The following is a 26,684-nucleotide window of genomic DNA, read 5'->3' as shown; positions in this document are numbered from 1 at the left end:
CCCAGCAGCACACCAGGGCACCTTTACTGAGAACCACTCTGCTGCCAACCAGAATTCTAGATTTGTTGAGTGTGGTGGTAGAGGCCTACACTGCTTGCCATTCAGGAGGATGGCTTGGAGGTCAGGGCTGGCCTAGGGAACAAGACCCTGACTCAAACTCTAGAAGGGTCCCATGACTTACATTTTTGTGCCAGCAGAAAAGGCGGGTGGGGAAGCTAAATCAGGAAGTCTTAAGTTCAGTGTTTCCTGCAGAATCCCACTGACTATAATGCACTATATGTGAGTAGCCAGGGAGAATACGATTAGAGCTGCTCTACTGTCCTCGTAAGGCCCAACAGCCAGCAGGGTGTGAAGTGAATAGTTAGTTGTGAATTACATGTGTGCTCCCTCAATACCTTCCAGGGCTCTTAGGTGAACCAATCCTGCCAGACGTCAGTCAGATTCTAGCTAGCAAAGACCACACTTCATGCCAATGGTTAAAAAGCAATCTTTATTTTACAAAATTAAAAACATAAATAATATTTACAAGCATCTTAAATACCAGCTTTAATACTTGACATTTTGTCATTTCAAATTCAGTTTCCCACAAGCTTTTAAAAGGTAAGACCATTCCTGCCTAAGTGAGCTGCTGCCGTCTGTCTCTGCCTTCCAAATAAGTTTTTACTTCTTACAATTGTCCTTTCTTTCTGTGGTCGTTTAAAAAGCAGTGTGCTTCCTAAATGCCTAACCTTAAGCACAGTCAACAGGCTTCCAAGCACAACTGTGGGGTGGAGGACTCAATGGGTTCTGAGGAGAATCCCTTTACTGTCCTGCTCAGTCACTCCTGGGTCTTCCTAAGACTCCACCTCCAGAGCTTAGCTCTACCACCTCTTGAGAGCTCAGGCTGGAGGCTAAGAGAGCACAGCTGACAGATCACGGTGCTGAGAACACCGTGGACGTGGAGCATGATCTGTCTAGGGAAGCTCATCATCGGAAAACCAAGGTGAACAAGGTGAGGCTCAGGGGGGCAGCCTAACAACTGGGAAGGAGACAGAACTGTCTGCCATCAATTACTGTATCATCAGGACTGCTCTGTCCTGAAGAAGCACAAACAAGGCAAAACAGCCCACTGGCATAGACCTGCTTCCCAAGAACATACACCTTGTTCTCTGGCAGCCACAGCTCATCTGAGCAACTTCATCAGAGCAGCAAAGCCAAAAGAAGAAGAATGACAACATGTAAGAGTCATAGACATTTTACTGGTTTGTTTCAGACATCCTGGAGATTTAAAAAAGTGTCCATGGGGCCATGGATGCTGGTGGCAGGAGGCAGCAGAGGGGTGGGGGCATGAGGACGAGGAAGACTTGTTTACAAATTCAGAGCAAACCCCTCCTGGATCTAAAATAAAGGCATCTTTAAACAAAAAGCCAAAGTCTCTGCTTGGAGCAGATGCAGGTCACAGGCGGCATGGTGCACGGACCGCACGGTGCACGCACCATCACTGCTGCATGTTGTTGATCATGGCCAAGATGCTCATCTTCTCCTGGGCACAGTCCACATCCTCATTCTGCTTCTGGGCCACCCCTGTGCCCAGGCCATAGAGGCGCCCACAATACTTGGCATCGTCAATACTGTCCTCAAAGAATAGCTGCAGAACAGGACAAAACCATCTGAGAATGGAGCCAGGAGTCATGCCAGCTCCCAGCTTCTCATGCCCTGACACAGCACACTGGACAGTAACTCAACAAAGATACCAAACATCCCCTCAGACGTTTTCTGCTCCATTGTACACATCCCGGCTCTGCATCCTAAACAGACTTGGCATTCTTATGACTTGTCAGTGCTGAAGCCTTGGGCTGCTGCTGTGTGGAGTCACCACCCTGCCAAGCAAGGGAGTGAGTGACTAAGGACTCAGGCTTGCCAAGTCACTTCAGCTCCATTCCATCATGGTTCCTCAGTCATGAAGTCCTGAAAGCCAGGTGTGCTGGCACACACATAATCCAGCACCCGAGAAGCTGAGGCAGGAGGGGACCAAGCACTCAGCAAGCAACTCAACCTTACTATCTGGGCAGGAGCTGTCCAGTGCAATCACAAGATGCTGAGCACAGCCCTGGCCACAAGTGCCACCTCTGTTAAGTATAACAAACATCTCCAAGCCATCAACAAAGGAGCAGGTTGGCAAGGACCAGCCTAATACACTGGTTACTCTTTAGATCTAAAATGTCCCTAGAAGTCCATGTGTTAAAGGCTTAGCACCAACTGGTAGGTTTACTGAAACATGGTAAAACCTTGAGGTTGGGGCCACAACTCAGCCTCTTCCTGTTTCCAAACCACTAAAGAATGAACAGACACTATGCTTTCACGTGCCATAACAGCCAGCCAACCCCTGGCTAAGCTGTCTCAAGTCAGAAACCTAAATAAACTGGTCCTTTGAACCTGGCCTCACATATTGTTACAGCCACAGAAAACTAGTTAATTAAACACTGGAAATAACAGCCAGGCAGTGCAGTTCACAGCTATAATCCCAACCCTGAGGCTAAGGCAAGGAGAGAGCCATGGATTCAAGGACAAGCACAAACCTTTAATTCTGTACTCAAGAGGCTGAGCAGGAGAGCAGGCAGATCTCCAGACTGAGTTTAAAGCTAGCCACGGCTACACAGTGAGACCCTGTCTAAAAATATCAAGTGCCATTTTCTCCATTCTAAAATTAGACCCATACCATGTCTCACTCCTTTTTATCAACATCCATTCCTTAAAATTATCAGCTGGGTGTAGTGGTGCACACCTTTAATCCCAGTACCTGGGAGGCAGAGGCAGGGGAATTTCTGAGTTCGAGGCCAGCCCCATCTACACAGTGAGTTCCAGGACAGCCAGGGCTGCACAGAGAAACCCTGTCTCAAAAAAAACCCAAAATTTTTATTTTTATATATATCAACAAACCTTCCAACAGTGGTAGCTCATGCTTTGATCTCAACACTCCAGAGGCAGACAGGTGGAGCTTTGAGTTTAAGGCTAGCCTGGGCTACACAGAGAAACTACCTCTGAAAAAAATATACATAAATAAGCAAACAACTAAATAATTAAATAAAACTAAAAGAAAAATATCAACAATAGTAATTTTTCCTCCCCCCCCCCCATCCTGGAATTTGATCTGTAGACCAGGCTGGCCTTGAACTCAGAGATCGGCCTGCCTCTGCCTTCCAAGTACTGGGCTCAAAGTTGTACACCACCACTACCCAGCTTTCACTATAATTTTTCAAAGTGTTTTCCTCTTCAGATATATATTAAAACTTAATGGAGTACATAAATAAGCTAAAAGAAGAGCTGGAGAGATGGCTCAGTAGTTAAGAGCACTGACTATTCCTTCCAGAGGTGCTGAGTTCAAATCCCAGCAACCACAAGGTGGCTCACAACCATCTGTAATAGGATCTGAGGCCCTTTTCTGGTGTGTCTGAAGACAGTGTATACATATATAAGATAAATCTTTAAAAAAGCAAAACAAAACAGAAACCTAAAAGAGAATTCACTTTTCCTTAGAGAAATAATATCCAGTAATTAACAGAACTCAGCCTCTGTAGATAGACTAACAAATAACATTCCTACTGTAGAAAGCAGAAGAAAACTCAGGCCTCACACACTCAAGAGACCCCACACCTGGAAGCTGTCATCTCAGAGACCCTCACACTCAGGGGCCTCACACTGCGCCATTACCTCTTTCATCCTGAAGAAAGCCATCCCCGTCAGCAGAGAGTCTGAGCCTGCTTGATGCTGCCTTCCGATCCTCTGCAGATCCAACTGATCAGCCACCTCCTGAAGGCCTCCCTAAGGGACAGAAAACAAGGGTGTCACATACCAACACTATTCTCCTGGACTCAGCTAAGTGTACTCATGAACGTTTAGCAGTGGGACAGGCCATTCATCTAACAGGCTTCAGTAGCCATTTTTCAGACCTTCACTCTTATTCTTCCCAAACAGTACCCTGCTGCATGCTCTGTGTGCATGCAGAGAAGAGAGACAACCTTCACGAGTCAGCTCTATCATGTCGCAGATCAAACTCGGGTCCATTAAGGTTAGCAGCCCACATCTTTACCCACTGAGCCACCTCACAGGACAACTTGAACTTTTTAGAATTAAAAATCTCACAATAGTATCAACCAACCAGAGCTCCCAGGGACTAAACCACCAACCAAGGAGTATACATATAGGGACACACGGCTCCAGCCACATATGTAGCCAAGGATGGACTTGTCAGGCATCAATGGGAGGAGAGGCCATTGGTCCTATGAAGGTTTGATAGACACCCCAGTGTATGGGAATTGAGGGCAGGGAGGCAGGAGGCAGGAGTGTGGGGGGGTGGGGGTTAACACCCTCATAGAAGCAAGAGGAAGGAGGATGGGATAGGGGGTTTCTGCAGGGGAGAAGGGAAGATCAAAAAAAGGGATAACGCTGGGCATGGTGGCGCACGCCTTTAACCCAGCACTCGGGAGGCAGAGGCAGGCGGATTTCTGAGTTCGAGGACAGCCTGGTCTACAGAGTGAGTTCCAGGACAGCCAGGGCTATACAGAGAAACACTGTCTCGAAAAAAAAAAAAAAAGAAAGAAAGAAAGAAAGGGGATAACATTTGAAACGTAAATAAATAAGATATCCAATTAAAAAATTAATGAAAAAAATTAAAAATCCCTCAGAGGGATTTTTAATGTGGAACAGTCACAACATACTGCACATGGCCTCATGTCACCAACTACTCTGTCAGGTTCTCAAACCTCAGAGGAAGGCAGCCTCAGGATGCAAGAAATAGGGCTTTTCTGGTGCCAGAGTCACCAACAAAGACAGCTAAAGAGAGAGCAAGCTCGATTAACATCCTCCTTAGATAAGTCTGGCACCTGGCAGGCCTCAAGAAAAAGCATAGTGAATGCATTATTAATGCAAAACAAGCCTGAGTGTGGGAGTCTGCTCGTTCATTGCCTGCATTAGGAAAACGCCGTCTGTTACCTTCAGGTTTTTGCAGCTCTTCATCAGGTATTTCACATCGTAAATGGACGGGAAGAAAAGATTCAGGATATGAAAGAACTCGTGTTCTTCTTCCGGCAGGCGAGAGTCTGTTAGCAGCTTTACCATGTAGCCAAAATCATAACCACTAAAGGAGGAATAAAGCAGATGTCTGAAAGCAGCCTCAGTCCAGCCTTAAACCACCACCTCAGGCTGGGGGCTGGGCCTCTCAAAGAGCACTGATGATCTCAGCTTTACATTCAGTGAGGAAATTTACATAAGGAAAGCTACGATGAGAAACACACAAGAACCTGAGAGTTTGTGTGAATTTGATTAATCAAAACTCAAAAGTAAAGCCGTAAGAGCCCAGGAGAAGGGTCACCTAAAGAGAAATTTTGAATCAGAGTTCCAATCCCAGCACCCAGGTCAGACAGCTCACAAATGCCTGTAAGTCTACCTGCAATGGCCCAGCATCCTCTTTTGGCTCCCTAGGTACTCACACACATACCTATACATACCACACACACACATACCCTTTAAAAATAAACACCTTCCAAAAAGTATTTAAAGAATATCTGTATTTGAGGACATTTCAAAGGACAAGCCACACCAGGCTGAAAATAACCGAGCCCACAGCAGCCTCCATCCACCTGGAAGACAGCACTGCACAGCCACTACAGCACTGCAGGTCAAGTGATGCAAAGCCCATGTGCGTGTTCACGTGCTCCCAAACACTACACAGGAACACCAACACCACCTCACTGCTGCTTCCAAAAAGCCAGGAGGACTCAAATCAACAAGAATTTAGTTCCTCCCCAGTGCAGCCTACAGTCAGAAGGGCGAAGCTATGCTGAAGAGACAGGCCACAGTTCCCGTGGACTGACCTGTGAAATGAAAGCCACTTGACGTTGTCACAGAGAACCACTCCCGATGTCATAAGCAGCTCTGCAAAGTGCAGTGTATCGATCCCTTCCTCCTCGTGTTTCTGGAACTGCAGCCCTGAGTTTGCAAGCAGATCTATGGAATCCTGGGAGTACATATCCTCTCTGAAAAACAAGGTGTCACTATGAGCTGGCGGCAGTGAGACCAAAGCAGGAGAGATGTTATGGTTAGCTTATGATTCGGAAACACAGAACTCCTGAAACACTCCAAAAACCAGCAGATTTGTATTTCCTAATTACAGAAAACCTATATTCTCTTGCTTAAAATTGTGTTTTATGTAAATGAATGAGTTAAACAATTGTGAGCCCAGCTCTGGGAATTGAGCTCAGATCTTTTGGAGGGGCAGCCGGTGTCCTAACCATTGAGCCACACATTTTTTTTATGCTGTTTTTCATCTTTTTTAAATATTTATTTATTTATGTATATGGATGTTTGTCTGTATATTTGCACACCAGAAGAGGGCATTCAGGCCCATCACAGACAGAGAGTGCCCACGTGGCTGCTGGGAACTGAACTCAGGAGCTCTGGAAGAACAACCTGGGCTTTTAACCACTGAACTATCATCTATGCGGCCTTTGGTTTTTTTAATTTTTAATCATATTTACACTTCTTTATATTATTTACAGTAGAATTTAACAAAACAAACTTGAGACAGAACTAACCCTGAAGTTTACTTATTACGGATGGTTGCGAGCCACCATGTGGTTGCTGGGATTTGAACTCAGGACCTTTGGAAGAGCAGTCGGCGCTCTTAACCACTGAGCCATCTCTCCAGCCCCTGAAGTTTATTTATAAAACAAACAAAAGGCAGGGCTGGAGATGAGGCTCAGCACTACGAGTTCTTGCTGCCGTGACAGAAGACCCAGGCTTAGCTCCCAACCATCCGTACTACCAGTCCCAGGGATCTGCTAACTGCTGTGGACACCAGGCACATACATGATGGACAGATATACATGCAGGCAAAACATTAATACACAAAATAACAGTTAAGGTCAGGCGTGGTGGCGCATGCCTTTAATCCCAGCACTCAGGAGACAGAGGCAGGAGGATTTCTGAATTCAAGGCCAGCCTGGTCTACAAAGTGAGTTCCAGGACAGCCAGGGCTACACAGAAAAATCCTGTCTCAAAAACAAAAAAACAAAACAAAACAAAAAAAAACAGTTAAAAATCTTGGGCTGGGGGCTGGAGAGCTGGCTCAGCGGTTAAAAGCACCGACTGCTTCCAGAGGTCCTGAGTTCAACTCCCAGCAACCACACGGTGGCTCAAAACCATCTGTACAGGGATTTGATGCCCTCTTCTGGTGTGTCTTAAGACAGCTACAGTGTACTCACATACATACATAAAAGATAAATAAATCTTTTAAAAAAAAGAAAAAAGAGCTGGGCGTGGTCGCACACGCCTTTAATCCCAGCACTTGGGAGGCAGAGGCAGGCAGATTTCTGAGACCGCCTGGTCTCTGGCCAGCCTGGTCTCCAGAGTGAGTTCCAGGACAGCCAGGACTACACCCTGTCTTGAAAAACCAAAAAAAAAAAAAAAAAAAAAAAAGATAGCAAGTTTCAGGACACTCAGAGCAACATAATAGAGAGAAACCATGTCTCCTCCCACCTCAATCCCAAAAACCACATGATTAGTAAAGCTTACAGCAACCAGCCCACTCAAACTCAGCTGTCTAGTAACACTGAGGGTCTCCCAAGACACTCACGTCAGGTTGAACTTGAAGTTGAACTGCCATGTGTTGATTCCAGACGGGTACTCCCCCTTCTCATTGGTGAACGTAAGGCCCAGCTGGATGATTTTAAGAAGATCAACATTGCACCGCAGAAGCTGATACTGGTAATCTATGGAGCTTCGAAATTCACCGATCGGCCGTACAACAACACCTGGGAACTCTGTGTCCTAGGAACAAAAGCCTCTTACCATTAAGCCTCAGCAAACAGTGGTGCTCAGCAACCCATGAGCAAAATTGCTCTTCAGTTTACAGAAGCCCAAGATAAGCTCCCAAGGTCTAGAACACAACAGAACCCAGACAGGTGAATGGGTGACTAGAGGGAGCTGCGCTCAGGTAGGAACGTCTTTTTTCACTTATTCATTTACTTCAAGTGCACTGGTGGCATGTGTGTCTGTAGGAGAGGGTCAAATCCCCTGGAAGTGGAGTTACAGACAGTTGTGAGCTATCATATGGGTGCTGTGAATTGAACCATGGTCCTCAGGAAGAACAAGTGCCCTCGACTGCTGAGCCATCTCTCTAGCCTTCAGATAGGACCTTCCAATATGAGTTAAATACAAATACAGCCAAGTAGATGGGGTGGCTCACAGGGGCTTCGCTCCATCCCATCAGCTTCTTGGTGTGACGTATACTTGAAAGAGAAGCCCGGCTCATGGCCTGCTGTTCAGAGCTCCCACCTTGGTCTAATGTTTTTATAAAGGACAAATGCAGCCTTCCTCTTTCCTGAGTGACTATTTCACTGCCGTGTGTACATAAAACCCTTTTATACCCTTGTAAAGCTCAGACTGGCCTATACTCATTGATCTTGAACTCCTGACCCCACACCCTCACCCCCAGTGTTTGGGATGACAGGATCTTAACCTGCTGGGAGAGCTTGTAAGGCTAGTGCCTCTTATGGACAGAGGAGTGAAAGCAGGGTTTGAATACAGACAGTGGCAAGCTCCAAGCCTGGAGTAAAACAGAGCACCTGCGTGCTCAGGGGCTGGCCTAAGAAGAGTGCCACCTAACCCGCCATTGGGCAGGAAAATAAGCCACACAGTACCAGTCCTTCCCACTTTACCCAGAGACACCAGATCTGCAATGTGACATCTCCTGCCTTTTTTGTGCTAGCAATAAAATGTTTGAATATTTTGAAAACATAGGCTGGGCATGTTGGTACATGCCTATCTTCCTAGCACTTGGGAGATAGAGGCAGGAGGATCAGAAAGTCAAGTCGTCCTCTTGAAATATGCCTGTTACATGAAACCCTGTCTCCAAATTTTAAAAAATTAATAAGTACCACATGCTCAAATTCCCATGTGTGAGGAGATATACCCAAAGGGGCTGAGGTAGGTCAGACACTAGAGCACTTCCCAGCACCACACATACTGGGCACAATGGGGCAACCATAGCTCAGCACCAAGAAGGCAGAAGCAGGAGGATAAGCACAAGGCCTGCCTGGACTACCCAGCAAGTGCTGGGCTAGCCAGGGCTTACATATCCAGATCCTATCTAAATAAACAAAAATAAAAATATAAAAGACTTTCCATCAGAGGAACACATTACAAAAACTTGTGTCAGAAGCTATGCCCTCCTCAGAGACACTAGCTGCCTTGATTCACAAAAGCAATTAGGTTTCCATCAGTCTAACCTTCCCTGGCTTTGGTGGGGAGGGCCTACTCACCATAGCGATATAGCTGTAGCTGAGGACAATCTCACGGATCTTCCGCATCTCTTCCTCAAGATTGCTGGCCCACACCTCACAGATGACCTGACTGTTTTCTACAAGTGCCGCAGGCATCCTGAAGGCACCTGAGGAGCCACCGTGAGCCAACTATGTAAAAAAACAAACAAGCCTCCTTCTGTTTGATTTAATTGTCCACACTGGATCCAATCTAGATATAAAGACAGTTTGAAATCACATTAAGTTTACATGGTGGTATAAGATATCTACAAATCAAACACATTAAAATTGTATTTTAGTCAGATACGTGACCCAGACACATGATCCTAACACTCAGGAGGCCAAGGTAGAAGGAGGGAGACCAGCGTGGACTGCATACTGAGTCCATTTAAGGTCAACCAGGGCTACCTAGCAAGACCCTATCTGAAAACACACACAAACCAGAGTTTTACCATAACTTCATTAACAGTCAGTGCACTCAGCATCCACTACCTATGGAGTGCTTACACTTGCCTTTGTCAAGTTTGTTCTCTCTTGATACAAACAAAACCCTACCTGTTGACCCGAATCCTTAACATGACATTAAAAATGGCAAGTTACTGGGCTAGAGAGATGGCTCAGTGGTTAAGAGCACCACTGCTCTTCCAGAGGTCCTGAGTTCAATTCCCAGCAACCACATGGTGGCTCACAAACATCTGTAATGGGATCTGATGCCCTCTTCTGATGTGTCTGAAGACAGCAACAGCGTACTCATATACATCAAATAAATAAATAAATCTTTTAAAAAAAAAAAGGCAAGTTACGCTGGACAGGGGTGGTTTTGATTTTATATATACCATGCGCACGCAGTGCACAATGCACAAAGGCAGGCATCAGATTCTCTGGAACTGTACTTAGAGATGGCTGTAACTACCATATGGTGCTAGGAACCAAACCTAAGTTTTCTGCAAGAGCAGAAACCGGTCCTGACTGCTGAGCCATCTCTGCAGCCCTGTGATGTCTACTTTTTTACTCATAATAAATAAGTTAGGCAGTAAAGTTCACAATAAGAACAGAGGGTGATAGGGCTGAAGAAATGACTCAGCGGTTAAAAGCACTGGTGCTCTAATAAAGGATCCAGGGTCAGTTCCTAGTACCCAGATGGTGGCTTACATCCAACCATGATTCTAGTTCCAGGGGTCTGATGCCCTCTTCTGGCCTCAACAAGCACCAAACAGACACATGGTACACAGCCGTTCTGCAGGCAAAATATTTATACACATAAAGTAAAATAATTAAAAAAGAGGAGGCCAGTAAAAGTAATTCAAACGGGAGCAGAATGGCCGGCGGTGTACAGCACAGGAAGTACTGGGCCGGGTCAAATTCAACACCACCGGAACACTTGTCACTACAGCAAACCAACGCAAAAGGCTCAGTTATTAACAGAACAGAAAAGGCATAGACAGAGCTCATGCTTACAGCCTCAGGCTTGATCCTTGACTCCAAAACACACACAGACACACAGACACAACTAAACACAAGCTAGAGGCCAGTGTAGCAATCTAGAGAGACCCTGGGAGGAGGGATGCATAATGACGTAAGAGCTTCCTCATAAGGCAAACCCCCCACTGTATGGCTCCTGAACACAGTCAGTATGTAGCAGTGAGCTCCAGTGCACAGGGGCAAACACTTGCAGCAACAGTAAATGAACATGAGGGGTTTCCTAAGACCAGCGCATGGGAAATAAATCCTTGTTTCCCAGCTTTGGAACTGACATACAGTAGAGACTCCAGAAGACAATGAGGATCACTCTCAATGCTGTCTACTTCTCCTTAAGAGACCATTCATTCACTCAAGGCAGGCTACTCTTCAGATGCTCCCCTGAAACTGAAAGCTGTGTGGTGGCTCTCAACATACACACACCTGTGGAGCTACCACACAACCCATTTCTTCCCCTGTTTTTCTTTCATGAATAAAGGCTTGCAAGTGAACTAATAGAGAACAGGGAAGAAGCTGGTTCACAATGAATGCGCAGTAAATTCAGCTTCCTGACAACTGAGAAAATGTTTGTCAAGAGTTCTCCAGGCTGTCCTCGGAACTTGTAAAACTGCCCTTCTCTGCCCCCAAGCACTGCACCCATCAACACCAGCTGCTTCACCTAGCTCTTGAGGTCACCTCCCATGTCCAGTTACTGAAACAGAGACATAATCTTGCTTCCCTAAGCAAGTCATAAACTACATAGCAGGTAAGTGGACGCCATTCCTGGACTTCCAAAAGATGTTTCCATTAAAACAAAAAGGGACACAGGCATAAAGAAACAAACTGCCTAAAGCTTTTTAAGAGAGAGTTTGTTTCAGGAAGCCAACCACTTTCAAAGCTACTGTTACATTATCAGGTAAAGTGGAGCCACATAGGAGCAGACACTGGCAAAGACACAGGAGCCATTCTTACAGCAAACTTTTCCCTAGCCAATCTGTGGGTATATGATTGGCAGATTCCAGAATGGAAAAGGCAGTTCTTCTCCAATGAAGAGATACTAAGAGAGTGATGGCTTATGCCTCCAGTGGCCATCCTGTGCTAAGACTTAAAAAGTCCCAGATTGGACTGGGGAAATGGCTCAGCAGTTTAAGAGCACTGACGGCCCTTCCAGAGGTCCTGAGTTTAAATCCCAGCAACCACATGGTGGCTCACAACCATCCGTAACAAGATCTGACTCTCTTTTCTGGAGTATCTGAAGAAAGCTCCCGTGTACTTGAAAGAAAGAAAGAAAGAAAGAAAGAAAGAAAGAAAGAAAGAAAGAAAGAAAGAAAGAAAGGAAGGAAGGAAGGAAGGAAGGAAGGAAGGAAGGAAGGAAGGAAGGAAGGAAGGAAGGAAGGAAGGAAGGAAGGAAGGAAGGAAGGAAGGAAGGAAGGAAGGAAAGGAAGGAAGGAAGGAAGGAAGGAAGGAAAGAAAGGAAAGAAAGGAAAGAAAGGAAAGAAAGGAAAGAAAGGAAAGAAAGGAAAGAAAGGAAAGAAAAAGGAAAGGAAGGAAGGAAGGAAGGAAGGAAAGAAAGAAAGAAAGAAAGAAAGAAAGAAAGAAAGAAAGAAAGAAAGAAAGAAAGAAAGAAGGAAGAAAGAAAGGAAGGAAGAAAGAAAAAAAGAAAGGAAGAAAGAGCGAGCCATCAAGCGAGCCGGGAGGTGGTGGCACACGCCTTTAATCCCAGCACTCAGGAGGCAGAGGCGGGCAGATTTCTGAGTTCAAGGCCAGCCTGGTCTACAGAGTGAGTTCCAGGACAGCCAGGGCCATTCAGAGAAACCCTGTCTCAAAAACAAACAAAAAACAAAAAAAAAAGAAGAAGAAGAAGAAAGATTGTTCCAGATCAGCCTCGGCTTTGGACTCTATCATCAGGCAGATCCACAAGGAATCCTTCCCAGGCATATGAGAGAGACCATATAATGCACATTTAACTGAGCAAAGGAACTTCCTGGGCATGCTGGCCACAGGGAAGAGAGAACACAGCAATTCAACACAGACTAACGCCCTCCCTCCACTTTCCACCCAAGAAGCTCAGGCTCCAAGATACCTTCTCTTCATCACCCTCTCGTTCCCATACCTCAGAATTCTGTTTTCAAGTACAGTTATTTGTGTAACAACAGCCCCTGGGGTAACCTCATTACTGAGGTTTCAACCAGAAGAACAATAATGAATTTCACAACTCAAAGAAAAAACTGACATCCTGACTTATATATACTGAGAAGTAAGATAGCAGTCCCACACTCGGGAGGCTGAGAAAGGAGAATCCCCAGGAACTTGAGGCCAGTCTGGGCTACAATCAGAGAAGACCCTGCTTTTATTTCATTGTTCCATTTTGTCCTTTGAGACAGGGTTGGAGAGATGGCTCAGTGATTAAGACTGTTCTTCCAGGCGACCTGGGTTCAAATCCCAGTACACACATGGCAGCTCACAACTGTCTTTTTTTTTTTTTTTCCTTTTTTTCTTTTTTTTTTTCTGAGACAGGGTTTCTCTGTGTAGCCCTGGCTGTCCTGGAACTCACTCTGTAGACCAGGCTGGCCTCGAACTCAGAAACCCGCCTGCCTCTGCCTCCTGAGTGCTGGGATTAAAGGTGTGCGCCCTTGAGACAGGTTTTTCTATGTAGCCCAGGCTGTGCACACCAAACTGGCCTTGGACTCAGAGATCTAACTGCTTCAACCTCCAAGTGCTGGGATTAGAGGCGTGCAGCACCATCGCCAGCTGAGACCCTGTTTTTAGAAGGAAAGAAAGCAAACTAAACTGACCAGGGAGGCAGCTTGGAGGTATGCAACCAGTACTTGCTGCCAAGCTGAGAACAACTTAAGTTTTGAGCCCCAGACTCACTTGATAGAAGAAAAGAACATAAACCCCAAATATGACTTCCACATGGACAACTTGGCACTTGTGTACACACAATAAATAATAACAATAACAATAATAATAGCTTAAAGAAGAATGGGGCTGGAGTGATGGCTTAGCAGTTGAGAGCACTTGCTGCTCTTCCAGAAGACCAGAGTTTGGTTTCCAGCACCCATGTGAATTGGCTCACAAATGCCTGTAACTCCAGCCCCTGAGAATGTTGACGCCTTTTCGGCCTATTTTTTCCACCAACACACTCGTGATATTAATTATAAATTCATACATTAATAAACATTAAACCCTAAAAAAATTATCCTTCAAAATTCTTCAGGAAGGTTCGGAGGTTGAGGCTGCGTTCTCCCTTAAAGATTTATTTTTATGAGTGTGAGGGGGAGAGGGTTGAGTGTATCAACAGCTGTGCGATCTCTCCCTTAAAGGAAAATTTTGATCCCATGCAATGTTTGCCTCACAGGCTGGCTTTAAAACTCGATCCCCAAACCAAGCTACATTTGAAACTACAAAGGGAAAGAAAGGGGTTCTCACACACACACACACACACACACACACACTGCCCTGTGTTCTCACACACACAGACACAAAAACACTGACACACACACACACACACCCTAGGCTGCCAAGCAATCTGTTGTGACCGCTCCTGATTATCCAAACTTGGGAGCAGGGTGTCTGTGCACCCAGGTGGGCTCTGAAGAGCGAGGAGTGCGAACGCACGAAACCACGCTCTCCCTGCTAGCCGTGCAGAACTCAGTTCCACTGAGTGTCTCCTGCTCGTCGTCGGCTTTTGTTTGCGCCAGAGCGTCTGGGAGACAATCAGCTTCACTTCCCTGTTCCAGAAGACTAAACAAAAGGCTTTAGCAGTGCAAGACGGGCGCAGGAGGAAGCAGCGGCCCGTTAGAAGAAATGGCAACAGGTCCCCTCTGGAGCGTTCCAGGCCACAGCCCTGGACTTAGACGGCACCCCATCCAGCTTGCTGGCTCCGCGACGGCGGCCCTGCCACGCAAAGCTGCAGCACCCCAAGAGCCAAGCAGAGCGGCCTCTTGCCTCCCCCACCATTCCTTAGGCCTCCAGGCTGGACTCCGGGGACCGAGAGCCCCGTAGCCTCTGTGCCTCAGTGTTCCCGTGTGTAGGATGGGTCGCCACGGAGGCACTTCCGCCTCCTGCTCCTACCGTAAGCAACCTAACCTGCTTACCCTGGCTGGCGGCCCCGCCGAGTGCGGGCGGCAGCGGCCCTTGACCCCGAGCTCTCCTCCCTCTTGCCCCGGATCCGCTCCAGAAACCCAGCTCGACAGGGAGACGTGAGTCCTGGCGCCCAGAGCGGCCGACGATGGGCACCAAACCAAGAGGTTGCACCACTCTACCCGTCCGCCCTCCCGACTCGCCTACTCTCCGCGTCACTCCAGGCGTGCGCGGTCCCGCCGGTCTCGGCTCCGTCCCCCCGTGCGCGCTCAGATACCTACGCCCCGCCTCCCTGCGCAGGCGCAGAGCGAGAAAGTTGGGTTTGGCGGAGGGCGCGTGCGTAAAACGAGGTTTGCCCTGAGGCCTCAAACGGCGTCTAGCAGTGTAAACTTGGTCCCCGCCTAGGTTCTGGAGTATCATGAGTCGCGCCTCGGGAAAGGACGGGATCTAGAACTGGCCCCACTTCCTAACATCAGAGCATATTACGACTGTTGGTTGTAGGTGATGATGCAGGGCACATGGGGTGTCCTGACCCTCGATTACTGCAACCTGAACCCCTCATTCACTGACCATCTATTCACAGAACCCCTTCTGGATGACCATTAGGTAGGGGTGGGAGAGCGCCACCAAACCGAGTCATGAATGAGGTCAGCTGAGCACTGCCTCCCAGAACCTGGACGGCCTAAGCAGCGCTGCTCCGGGGCCTGTGCTGTCCGCTGTGTCCCTGGTATCACTGTGGGTCAGTGCAGAGAGAGAGGGGCCAGTCAGGGAGAGTAGGGGGTTCGCTGGTAGCGAGGCCATGCTGGGATGTATCGCCACCTCGTGCTTTCCCACGGGGCAAGAAGACTAAGACCTCCGAAGAGCGCCTCCCCTCCCCTGGTGCTTCCTCTCCTAGGGGCCGTAGGTAAGCATACAGCAGGTGTCCCCCTTCTGACATCCCGTCTCCCAGTCACTTTGCCCTTTTCATTTTAAACTTTTATTCCAGAAGAAATCCCCAAAATAGGACTTACTGACTAAATGAGAGCTAGCCTTTCAAACTGTGAAATCGCACAGCCAGCTTCTGGGGTAACGATGTCAGGGACAGTTTCTGAAGCCCAGCCTTTGTTGTTTCTCTCCAGGATCTGTAAATAGAGACACAAGACTGTGATGAGGATGAAACCCTAGACCAAGCCACAACCGTCACCACAAAGAACCAGGCCTGGGCAGTCAGTAACTGTAGCTGCGGTGGATTCCCTGCAACAATGTTGATGGGACTAGCTGCAGGGCTGGCCTCTTTTGAGGTGTTCGGGTTGTCTAGGCTAGGTAGACACTGCCTTCCCTCAGTCTGTTCAGTGCATGTCCTTGCTCTGTTCTGTGATTCGATTCAGGAGAGGGTGGACCTAGCATGTGCTAGTCATGTGAGGAGCAGCCGTTGAGTCCTTCAGGAGAGGGTGGACCTAGCATGTGCTAGTCATGTGAGAAGCATGGAATTTGGGGGGAGGGGGGGTTCTTGCCACCAATAGGCCTGGTGTGCTCTGAAAGAGTTGAACAGGAAACACCTGGCTTCCCCCCCACACACACCCTTCACCTAGAGCTTCTCACAGACACTAATTGTATTTCTGGAGGGACTGGAGGGGAGTGTCTACACTTTAAACAATGGCTTTCAAACTGCAAACAAGAGAAACTAAAGTTTGAACACATTTCTTCAACTGGAAAAGCATAGTTTTGAAAATACAGAGAAGCATGGTTATAACATGGATCTTTTTAAGAGCTGAATGGTGCCTCTCCATGGGCAGCCTGGATTCCTAAATATTTGGTTTTGGATGCTGGGACAAGGGACTGAGGTGCGTATTTTACACGCCAAAGCAGACCTGGCCACCAGGTTCTCCCAGCATCCCTCAGTCCCTACCTGGCATACCCTGCCTCCAACCCTGAACTTTCCAGCCAAGGGGCTGGGCTGCCCTTCCCCACAGGCTCCTCCCTATATAGTCCAGACATTTTTGTCTCTCTCCTCCTCCTCCTCCTTCTTTTCCTTTTCCTTCTCCCCCTCCTACTCCTCCTTCCCAGCGGCAGAAAAATAACCTATTACTATTGTCCCCACCCCCCCAGTTCTAAACAAAGGTATGCCTTGAAAAAAAAAAGTTCAATAGGAACTGGAGAGCAGTTAAAGAGCACTGGCTGCTCTTCCAAAGGTCCTGAGTTCGATTCCCAGCAACCACATGGTGGCTCACAACCATCTGTAATGGGATCTGATGCCGCCTTCTGGTGTGTCTAAAGACACACCAATAAACTTATTGGTGGCAAGCAACAAACAAATAAATCTTAAGGAAAAGCACATTATATGTAAGAAAATAATATCTAAAATACATTTGAATTGAAGTATTTGGGACATAAACATATAAATATATCCAGATTAGTAATAAGTAATTATTAGTAATAAGTAATAAGTGCCTAAATTTACAACCCCTAAAATGCTGTAAACCTATGGAATAACTGATTGCTTCCCACACACACACCCCACCGCCCCGAGCTTGTCACTCCAGGTAGGCCACTTTATATTACTCTGCCCTTCATTGGAGCCAGTATTTAGAAGATGGTTTTGACCACAGGGTGATTAAAAGTTGGTCAGAGAAGTGATAGTTTGACAGACAGGCACAAGTCTTTGATCCCAGCACTCGGGAGGCAGAGGCAAGGTGGATCTCAATGAGTTTGAGGCTAGCCAGGTCAACAGAGCAAGGTCCAGGACAGCTGGGCGACACAAAGAAACCCTGCCTCAAACAAACAAACAAACAAAAAGGTAGTTCATGCCTATTATCCCAGATCTTAAGAAGCCAAAGCCAGAGCATTGCCAAAAGCCCCAGGCTAGCCAGGACACTACAGGAGATAATGTTTCAAAATAGATAGTTTTTTTTTTTTTTTTTTTTTTTTTGAGACAGGGTTTCTCTGTATAGCCTTGGCTGTCCTGGAACTCACTCTGTAGACCAGGCTGGCCTCCAACTCAAGAGATCTGCCTGCCTCTGCCTCCCAATTGCTTGGATTAAAGGCGTGAGCTACCACCAGGCTTGATAGTTACTTTTTTAAAGTAAATATAAAGACCAGGTTAAAGATCAGTGAGATGGTTTGGTGGAGAAAGGCCTACCAGGCCTGGATACCTGTGTCAAACCCCCAGGACTACTCATGATGTCCACACACAAATACTACTGAAAAAATTAAAAGCGATAGGTGTGGGTGCATGCCTTTCATCCCAGTGAGTTTCAGGATTCCCAGCTCTGCTATGCAGAGAAACACTGTCTCACAAAAAAAAAAAAAAAACAAAAAAGCAACAACCAAAACAAAACAAAACTGGTACCCTGCTTTCACTTTACATCTGGTTTCTTTGTCTTAGATTTGGATCAGATTTCTATAGAACTTCACATGGAGGTGTTTATAATTTAAGGAGTGACTACTGCCCTAGGCAGAGACCAACCAGATCATGACTCCCTGCTTCATCATATAGACCTCGCCTCTAGACAACGACCGACCAGGCTAGGCTTCACCCAGCCTGCCTCATTATACAGGCCTCTCACCCAGACCCAGTCCTCTGTTTAAACCTGAAGTTCATATCAGTGCCCCAAAAGATGGCAGAAATTTTTACCTCCCACATTCCTGAAATGGCTACTTCAACGAAACCCCTTTTAGCTTTGGGTTACACGTCGTATTTCTTTCTAAATATTTGAGCCTTTTAATTGCAGCTGAAAGGGGGGCAGGGGGAAACTGCTGTGTAAGGATTTCAGTTTTTTGTGTAGTGATGGTGGAGGCTGAACCCAGGGCCTTACCAGCAAGCGCTTTGTCTCAGCACCGGCCCCTAGTTCACTCTTGGTAACCTATAACCTATATTAAATCTGTTTTTATCTGTATTAGATATTCTTTTTCCTTCATAATCTACTAAAGTAACATTTCAAATCTTATACTATTCAGAGACCTTTAGACTTAAAACAAACTAGGCAAGATGTGGTAACACTTGTCTGTGTCACAGCACTCAGGAGGCGGAGGCAGGAGGGTGGCCACATGCACAGGGTCAGACTGGGCTACATTATATAAGACTGTATCTCAAAAGAAGGAAATTACTTCTGGTGTTCAACAGATGCATCCTCTGATTTCACAGAATGGAATAGACAGCCTGATTAAAGTGGCTTGTCTCCCAGGGGCTTCTGACTCCTCACCCAGGACAAAGGACTCTCCAGGAGGCTCTGATTATGGATCCACGGTGACACTGATTAATGAAATGGAGACTAATGAAGGAGGAAACAGGCATTCAAGTACAAAATGGCACCATGTCATTAATGTCAACATTCCGGGGTGAAGGTGGGCAGAGATAGAAGGATCTCTGTGAGCTTGTAGTCAGCCTGGTCTACATAGCAAGTCGTAGCCCACAGGGAGAGACAGTGGTGGCACACGCCTTTAATCCCAGCACTCCGGAGGCAGAGGCAGGCAGATTTCTGAGTTCAAGGCCAGCCTGGTCTACAGAGTGAGTTCCAGGACAGCCAGGGCTACACAGAGAAACCCTGTCTCGAAAAACAGAGAGAGAGAGAGAGAGAGAGAGAGAGAGAGAGAGAGAGAGAGAGAGAGAGATCAGCAGATGAGTGGCATACCCAGAAAGTAGAGACAGAAGGTTCAGAGTTCAAGGCCATCTTTGGCTACACACTGATTTCTAGGCCAGTCTGGACTACATGAGACTTTGTCTCAAACAAAAAATAAAATATGATTAGCTGGGATAGCTCTCACAGAGGAGCTCAGTGAGATGACACAGAAGAATCTACTTGTGTGGGAGTGGGGTTATAGGCAGGGAGTCGCATAGGCAGGGAAGAAGGCCCCCCTGAGGAGGTGGAAGTTAAACAGGAGAGAAATGAGAAGTTGGGCAAATTCATCTCAAGGAAAAGCTAGGAAAAAAATTTTTCATGATGAGGTAATGGAAAGCCAGGTACCTGCAGAGAGGTGACCCAGGACGCCACAAAGGTACAGGACAAGAAGAGACAGACCTGGGAGACTCTCTTCCAGTGCACCGGGGAACCCTGGAGTTCTCACTCAGGGTGAGGGACAAGGTTCTGATTCTGTCTCTCGTAGCACAGGCTAGCCTCAAAAGTGAACTCCTGCTCCTCCTGCCCACATGCTGGGATTACAGGTGTGCACCACCACACGCAGCTTTCTACAGATAGAAAGACAGAAACCATTTGAATTCTACTAATTTGTTAGAAAAAGGCAGCTGGTTTCTCCCATAAGGTAATAGGCTCCTGCAGGTGACTGACTGAAAACTAAGGCCATTGTGAAAATATTTGTACTGTGAAGAGAAGACAGCACAAAGAAGAAAGTTGGACTCAGTCTACACAGTAGAAATCCAGACCAATAGAAAGAGCTAGACAAGAGGGAAACCCACTGGACTCTTGTCACCTCTGAAACACTCCTGACCCTCTGTGCATGCAGCAAACCCAGACTCCAATATTGTAGCCAAATCAAAAAAAAAATTTTTTTTACAGGATTTTTAAAATGATGTGTATTTGTGTGTGTCCCTATGAATGTAGGTGCCTATAGAGGCCGGAGGTATTGCATGTCCTGGCCTGACAGAGCGTTGTTTGTGACCGGCTAGACGTAGGTGCCATGGCTTGTAGAAGAACAGGATGGTCTTGTGCTCTGTCTCCAGCTCATTAATCTATGAGGGCTCTATCTGCATGAACACCTACATGCCAGAAGAGGGCATCAGATCCCATTACAGGTGGTTGTGAGCCACCATGTGGTTGCTGGGAGTTGAACTCAGGACCTCTGGAAGAGCAGCAGCCAGTGCTCTTAATCGCTGAGCCATCATTCCAGGCCCTGATTTGTTTTCATTTTATTTTTATTTTTTAAAGATGTACTTGTTTTATTATATATAAGTACACTGTAGTTGTCTTCAGACACATCAGAAGAGGGCATCAGATCACATTTACAGAGGTTGTGAGCCACCAAGTGGTTGCTGAAAATTGAACTTGGGACCTCTAGAAGAGCAGTCAGTGCTCTTAGCCACTGAGCCATCTCTTCAGCCCCCTGATTTATTTTTAAATGAGCAGCATTAAGAACCTTTGTGGAGCCGCGCCACTCGGCGGAGGGACGCTCACTCATGAGGAGCAGGAAGGTGAGGGACCCCCGCAGGCAGGGTGCACGCCGCAAAGCCGCACTCTCCCAGGGGAGCCGACGGGGGGGGGGGGGGCGGGCGCCTCGAGCCCCGCCCCTGGGAGGGGAACCCGCACTCCAGGCACCTCCACCCGCCCCAGGCGCGGGGCTCCAGGCTCGCTCCCCGGGGTGAGGGCCACCCGGACCCGAGCTTTGCCCACGGCCGTGCGGGCTGCTGCCCGGGCTTCCTGACCTCCCGCAATGCCCACAGATGGACATGCTGCAGCCGAGCGAGCTCAGCCAAGCCCCTGTGTCGTGTGTAACCTGGGCTGAGGACGGCAGTGTGACAGGAGCTTACAGGTAGAGTGCGGTCCTCAGCACGCCTTCGGGCGGTGTTACTCTTCAGCCAGCTTGGCCTCTGCCAGGGACGTTACCAGCTCCACATCTGCCAAAACAACATGTCTGGCTTCCTCATCACACAGACGAACTTCCAAAAAGTTCAAGTATGACAAAGGTCACCTTGTGAAGGCAGAATTACAAAAACTTGATCCTAAGAGTGACATTTCTTCTTTGCCAAAAGTGGCCCCCCCGTGGCTCCTTGTGAAAATAAGTTTGCGGAGGGCAGTGCTGAGGCTGCTGTCTCTGTACCAGAGAGCAGAGAGCCTCCTCAGGGCTGCTCCAAGCCTGCGAGTGAGGAACCCTCAGTAAAGGCTGAGAATGGCCTGTCCACAGAACCCAGCAGTGCCGCTGCAGCCCAGGAGCCCGATGACAGCTCTGCCCGACAGGCAGAGCCTGTGCCCAGGACAGAGGAGGTGCGGGCATCCATGCTTCAGATGGACAGCAGCATCTTTCTAGATGATGACAGCAACCAGCCCATGTCTGAGTCGCTTCTTCGGGAATGTCGAGCTTATGCAGGATCTGCCACCAACCTCTTCATCTTATCCTTCCATGAGCAGAAGCGAATTCAGAAAAATGCACTTCAGAGCCAAAGATGACGAGGATGACGCTGAGGGGTAGAGTGGCGGGCGTCTTGCAGCCGGTGTCAAGATTCTGTATGGCATCTTTAAGAGAACACGCTCTGAGTGCAAGGTGGACATCAGTGTCACTGGCTGGCACAAATTCCCAGACGCACCAAGCTGGCACAGGGGGCTGGGCAATGGAAAACAAGGAAAACTCCTGAGAGCTTTGGCTGTGGTAACAGGCTTACTTTCCATGCCAGACTGATCATCGGGGATGAATTCTGCTGGAAGGACTCCTGTTTCTGAGCGATGCTAACCATTTGACCTGGTAGTTTTTGCAAAGTATATATGAGAAGGAAATAAAATATATTTTGAAAATACTTTTAAAGAAAAAAAAAAAAAGAACCTTTCTTTGGGGACTGGAGAGATGGCTCAGCAGTTGAGAGCACTCGTTGCTCTTCCAGAGGACCCAGATTCAATTCCCAGCATCCACATGCCAGTTCACAGCTGTCTATAACTCCAGATCTAAGAGATCCAACACCCTCGCACAGACTATGTACAAGTGAAACACCAAACACGCACAAGGAATAACATATAAAAAAGATTTTATAATTCTGTGAGCTTCTATAATGGTCTAGTAGTGGGACCCCCAAGGGCTTCAGAATTTCACAGAAGTTTCCAACCACAGAAAGAACCAGAGGCCATGAGAGTGGGTGAGAGCAGGAGAAACATCCTGAGTGGGAGGGGCTGTACAAGCAGAGGTGAGAGAATAGAAAGTTCCTGTGTGTCTTTGTGAGTGAACAGCGGAAGTTTGCCCGTGGCAGTGACACTTGGCGTGTGGGGAAGTAGACTATGAGTCAGGCGAGGACCCAGAGTAAGTTTCGGTGGTGCTGGGACTCAGGGCCTCTGGCATGGTAGATGGGTACCCTACCCACTGAACTACACTGTCAGCACACTATCTGATCAGTACAAACAATAGGCTCACTATGTAAACATCCAAGAAACGGAAGAAAGTATATTGGTGTCTCTCAAAGATGAGAAAAGCCCTGAACAAGTCATACCGGACCATATAGTTAATTTTTAGCCAAGCATTGAATGCCTTACCGAGCCCTGACCTAATGCCACAAAGTGGTCCAAGAAAAATCTGACTAAAACATGGTCTTTTGTTGGTCAAATAAAGTGTGCCGCATCTATACATTAGCTATTTGAGACAGTCTCACTGGGTAGCCCTGGCTGCCCTCCAGGGTTTAGTCTTTCTCCCTCTCCTGAAAGCTGGGGTCACTACACCCAGCAAACACAGCAACTCTTCAGTGCACTATTTGGGAAACTCCACACATTCAAACATTAAGAAATCAAAGTGTAACCCCAGGACTCAGGTAGGATGAGGCAAGAGGACCAGGACCAAGGGCATCCTCTACAGATGGAGTTCCAGGCCAGTCTGGGTTACCTGAGGTCCTAGCTCAGTCAGTCAACAGAGGCTGAAGAGATTGCTCAACTTTTTCTGCTTTTGCCAAGTTCAGTTCCCGACACCCCAGTTCATAGCCATGTGTAACTCCAGCTCTCTGCAGACCCCTGTACCCACATGTATACATTCCCACACACATATACACATAATAAAAGATACATTTATTTGGTGTTTTTTTTTTTAAAGACAGTTTCTCTGTGTAGATCTTGCTCTGTATACCAAGCTGGCCTCAAACCACAGAAGTCAGCTTGCCTCTGCCTCCAAAGTGCTGGGATTAAAGGTGTGCACCACCACCACCTGGCTAATAAAAAATATTTTCCAAGCAGGATTGAAAAATAAATAATAGAACTGGTAAGATGGCTCAGCAGTTAAGAGCACTGACTGTTCTTCCAGAGGTCCTGAGTTCAATTCCCAGCAACCACAAGGGGACTCACAAACATCTATAATGAGATCTGACGCCCTCTTCCGGTGTATCTGAAGACATAAAATAAATAAATCTTTTGAAATAAATAATAAGGAACAGGGAAGGCATGCTCTGCTTCTGAAACATTTTGTAGAGTCCAGGCCTAACACACACAAAGCCACCTTCCACCCCAGCTCCAAAGACGCCAACTCTGGCACATGCCTGTAATCTCACCATTGTTGTTGGTAGAGCTCAGGAGAATCAAGAACGCAAGGTCATCTTGATACACAATAAGTCAAAGCCCAGCCTGGGCTACAGGATGACCTCTCTCTCAGAAAACTGAGGAATGGAGCTGGAGAGACAGATGGCTCAGGGATTAAGAACGCTTGCTGCTCTTCCAGAGGACGAGAGAATTTGCTTCTCAGCATCCCACATGGAGTGGCTCACAATTGCCTTTAATTCCAACTTCAGGGGTCTGATGCCCTCTTCCAGGCTCCAAGGCACTGCAGTCATGTGATATACACATACACACACACAGAGAGAGAGACAGAGACAGAGACAGAGACAGAGACAGACAGACAGACAGAGGCAGAGTTCTAAATATATCCTGACATTGTAGCACATACCTTAAATCCCAGACCTTGGGGGGTAGAGGCCAGAGGATTTCTGCAAGCTTTTGATCCACCTGATCTACATAGCAAGTTCCAGAGCAGCTCAGGCTACAGCAGATGAATGGGGGAGGGAGACGAGAGAAGCCTCTTCAGGGCACTTCCCCAGCTTAGGAGTTTGTGGAACTGAAAGGAAGTCTCAGAACACAGAATTTACTCCAAAATGGAGTCGGTAGCAAAGAGCATGGAGCAGCCAGGTATTATAAATTGAGAATGTGGGCTGGAGAGATGGCTCAGCGGTGAAGAGCACTAACAGTTCTTCTGAAGGTCCTGAGTTCAAATCCCAGCAACCACATGGTGACTCCACAACCATCTGTAACGAGATCTGACTCCCTCTTCTGGAGTGTCTGAAGACAGCTACAGTGTACTTACATATAATAAATAAATCTTAAAAAAAATAAATTGAGAAAGTGAAGTCACAGCACAGACAGCCTCTCCCAGAGAGAGCTGATGGGAGGCTGATCCCTTCAGGCTGTGGATCTAGCCTTTTAAAGAGTGACTGCCTATCATAGAGTGGCTGGCATGTCCTCTAATAGCTCTCTCTTTTAAAGTAATTTATAGGCAGGCATTGTAATGCATGCCTGTGATCCCAAAGTTCCCAGCCAGCTGAGGTAGGAGGATCAGGAGTTCAAAGCCAACTCTGACGTCTTTGTGAGTTTGAGGCCAGTCTGGGGTGCATAAGGCACTCTCTTAAAAAGAAGAAGCAATGGGGCTGGAGAAATCACTCAGAGGTTACAAGCACTTGTTGCTCTTGGAGAAGACTCAATTCCATTCCCAGCATCCACATGGGGCAGCTCAAAACAGCCTGTAAATCCAGTTGTGGAAATCAGAGGGTCAGAATCTGTGGCCTCCCGGGGTACCTGCAATGAAGTGGTGCACACACAGACAAGCAGATAGACACAGACACACACACACACACAGACACACACACACACACACACACACACAAGTCAATGTAAAGAGACTAGAGGTGAGTGAGCAGCTCACATCTTTAATCCCAGCACTCAGGAGGAAACAGGCAGAGGAATCTCTGAGTTCTGGGGCAGCCCAGTCTAAGGACCTTGTCTCATTTAACCCTAAAAAATTAAAATTTAAAAGTTTAAATACATGCCCTATATTTTTTAAAAGAGGGAGGGGAGGGGAGGGGAGGAGCGAAGGTAAACTGAGCCAGTCAACTCTCTAGTCTTTTTATCAGCATGGACAAAGTGTGCCATTGCTCACCGCCCACGTCTTCATCCAGGTTTCCTGCTTGTTAACATTTTCTAAAATCAGAGAAGACAAAGGGAAAAAGAAAGTTCGAGGGGAGCAGAATCCGAGGCCATGCCCTGTTTCTCAGCTTTTGAGCTGTCCTCTCTCATTAAGGACGTGTCCTTCCAAAAGAAAGGCATTCTGTTTCCAGCCCACACAGACCTAAACTTTTTCTCATCACGTGCCTGGTCAGAGCCAGTCGGCAGCCCTGTAAGGCGATCACCAGGGACAGCCTCCAGACCCACCCGAACTGAGCCGGGTGACTGCCAGGTTAGCCTGCAGACCTACAGCTATGCAGCAGCCACAAAACACAGAAACACCCCAGGCTGGACCTGTGACTTGGAGACAGGGACGCTTGGGAACAGCCCCTCTGCAGAGGTGAGCAGAGGACTGTTGAGAGGAGGCTATTTGAGGAGGCCAGGCAGGATATATCTAAGTCCCCCTTGGCCATCAGCCTGCCCTCTCCCCTCCTCCGCAGGTCCCCTACCTGTTCCTCAGGGAGCCAGCACCACCTGCCAGGTGTCTGCACCTTCTGTCTCCTCCATAATGTTGCTTCTCTCCAAACTGACACAGTTCTAATGACTGTGGGAGGAACGGTTCCCAAAGGGGAAGTGAAACTGGAAGAGATGGCTGGGAGGCAACTCATCCTAGGACTGGGACGAACTGCCACACTCTTAAGTCTCTGGAAGGACATGCGGCCTGGGAGCTGGGACAACATACAGTGGCTTCAGGTTTCAGACCATCAGTGTGCCCAGCTGTCCTAGAAGGTCACCCACCAAAGCTAGCAGTGAAGTGGTTTTGCAGGGTGGCCTCTACCCTAGAGGCCTTTGGTGCTTACAATGGCCAAGACAAGATGCTGAGGTTTGTGAGTTGCTGTCAGTTTTGCTTGTAATTCCAAACAGACAGATGTCTCTGGCTATAAGGCAGAGAGATCAAGTCAATTTGATAAAATAAATGCAAGGAGGGTGTGCTTCTGCCTCTACCAAGCAAGTCACT

At 47.4% G+C, this 26,684-nt stretch overlaps 2 protein-coding genes and 1 pseudogene across 8 annotated transcripts in view; 2 read left to right on the top strand and 1 right to left on the bottom strand.

The window, feature by feature from the left end:
• Positions 1–468: 468 nt before the first annotated feature.
• Positions 469–26,272, bottom strand: Cnot8 (CCR4-NOT transcription complex, subunit 8). Of its 6 annotated transcripts, XM_006534102.1 has the most exons (9): positions 25,662–25,817; positions 25,428–25,429; positions 15,854–15,942; positions 9,300–9,510; positions 7,613–7,806; positions 5,853–6,014; positions 4,972–5,116; positions 3,691–3,801; positions 470–1,627 (listed from the first exon to the last, which is right to left on the bottom strand). In XM_006534102.1, exons 4-9 carry the CDS (start codon positions 9,414–9,416, stop codon positions 1,478–1,480), a joined length of 879 nt encoding a protein of 292 aa, XP_006534165.1. In that variant the 5' UTR covers positions 9,417–9,510; positions 15,854–15,942; positions 25,428–25,429; positions 25,662–25,817; the 3' UTR covers positions 470–1,477. The 6 variants fall into 6 exon arrangements, with proteins under 6 accessions (NP_001350013.1, NP_001350014.1, NP_081225.1 ...); NM_001363084.1 differs by lacking the exons at positions 25,428–25,429; positions 25,662–25,817 and adding an exon at positions 26,176–26,272 and having other exon boundaries at positions 469–1,627; positions 15,854–15,964; NM_001363085.1 differs by lacking the exon at positions 25,428–25,429 and having other exon boundaries at positions 469–1,627; positions 15,854–15,964; positions 25,662–25,860.
• On the top strand, positions 20,895–22,275 carry Gm12247 (annotated as a pseudogene).
• Gm12248 (predicted gene 12248) overlaps positions 25,870–26,684 on the top strand; it is a 29,515-nt gene continuing 28,700 nt past the window's right edge. Inside the window, exon 1 of one of the 2 annotated variants that reach the window (XM_030246462.1) lies at positions 25,870–26,066. In XM_030246462.1, coding sequence (XP_030102322.1) covers positions 25,981–26,066 — 86 coding nt within the window. In that variant the 5' untranslated portion in view covers positions 25,870–25,980. The remainder of the gene's footprint in view (positions 26,067–26,684) is intronic. The other variant, NM_001378239.1, reaches the window with a different exon arrangement.

The sequence above is a fragment of the Mus musculus genome, chromosome 11 (assembly GCF_000001635.26).
Source record: "Mus musculus strain C57BL/6J chromosome 11, GRCm38.p6 C57BL/6J".
Lineage (NCBI taxonomy): Eukaryota > Metazoa > Chordata > Mammalia > Rodentia > Muridae > Mus > Mus musculus.
The sequence above is the reverse complement of the archived record's forward strand: the minus strand, read 5'-3'. Positions and strand labels throughout refer to the sequence as shown.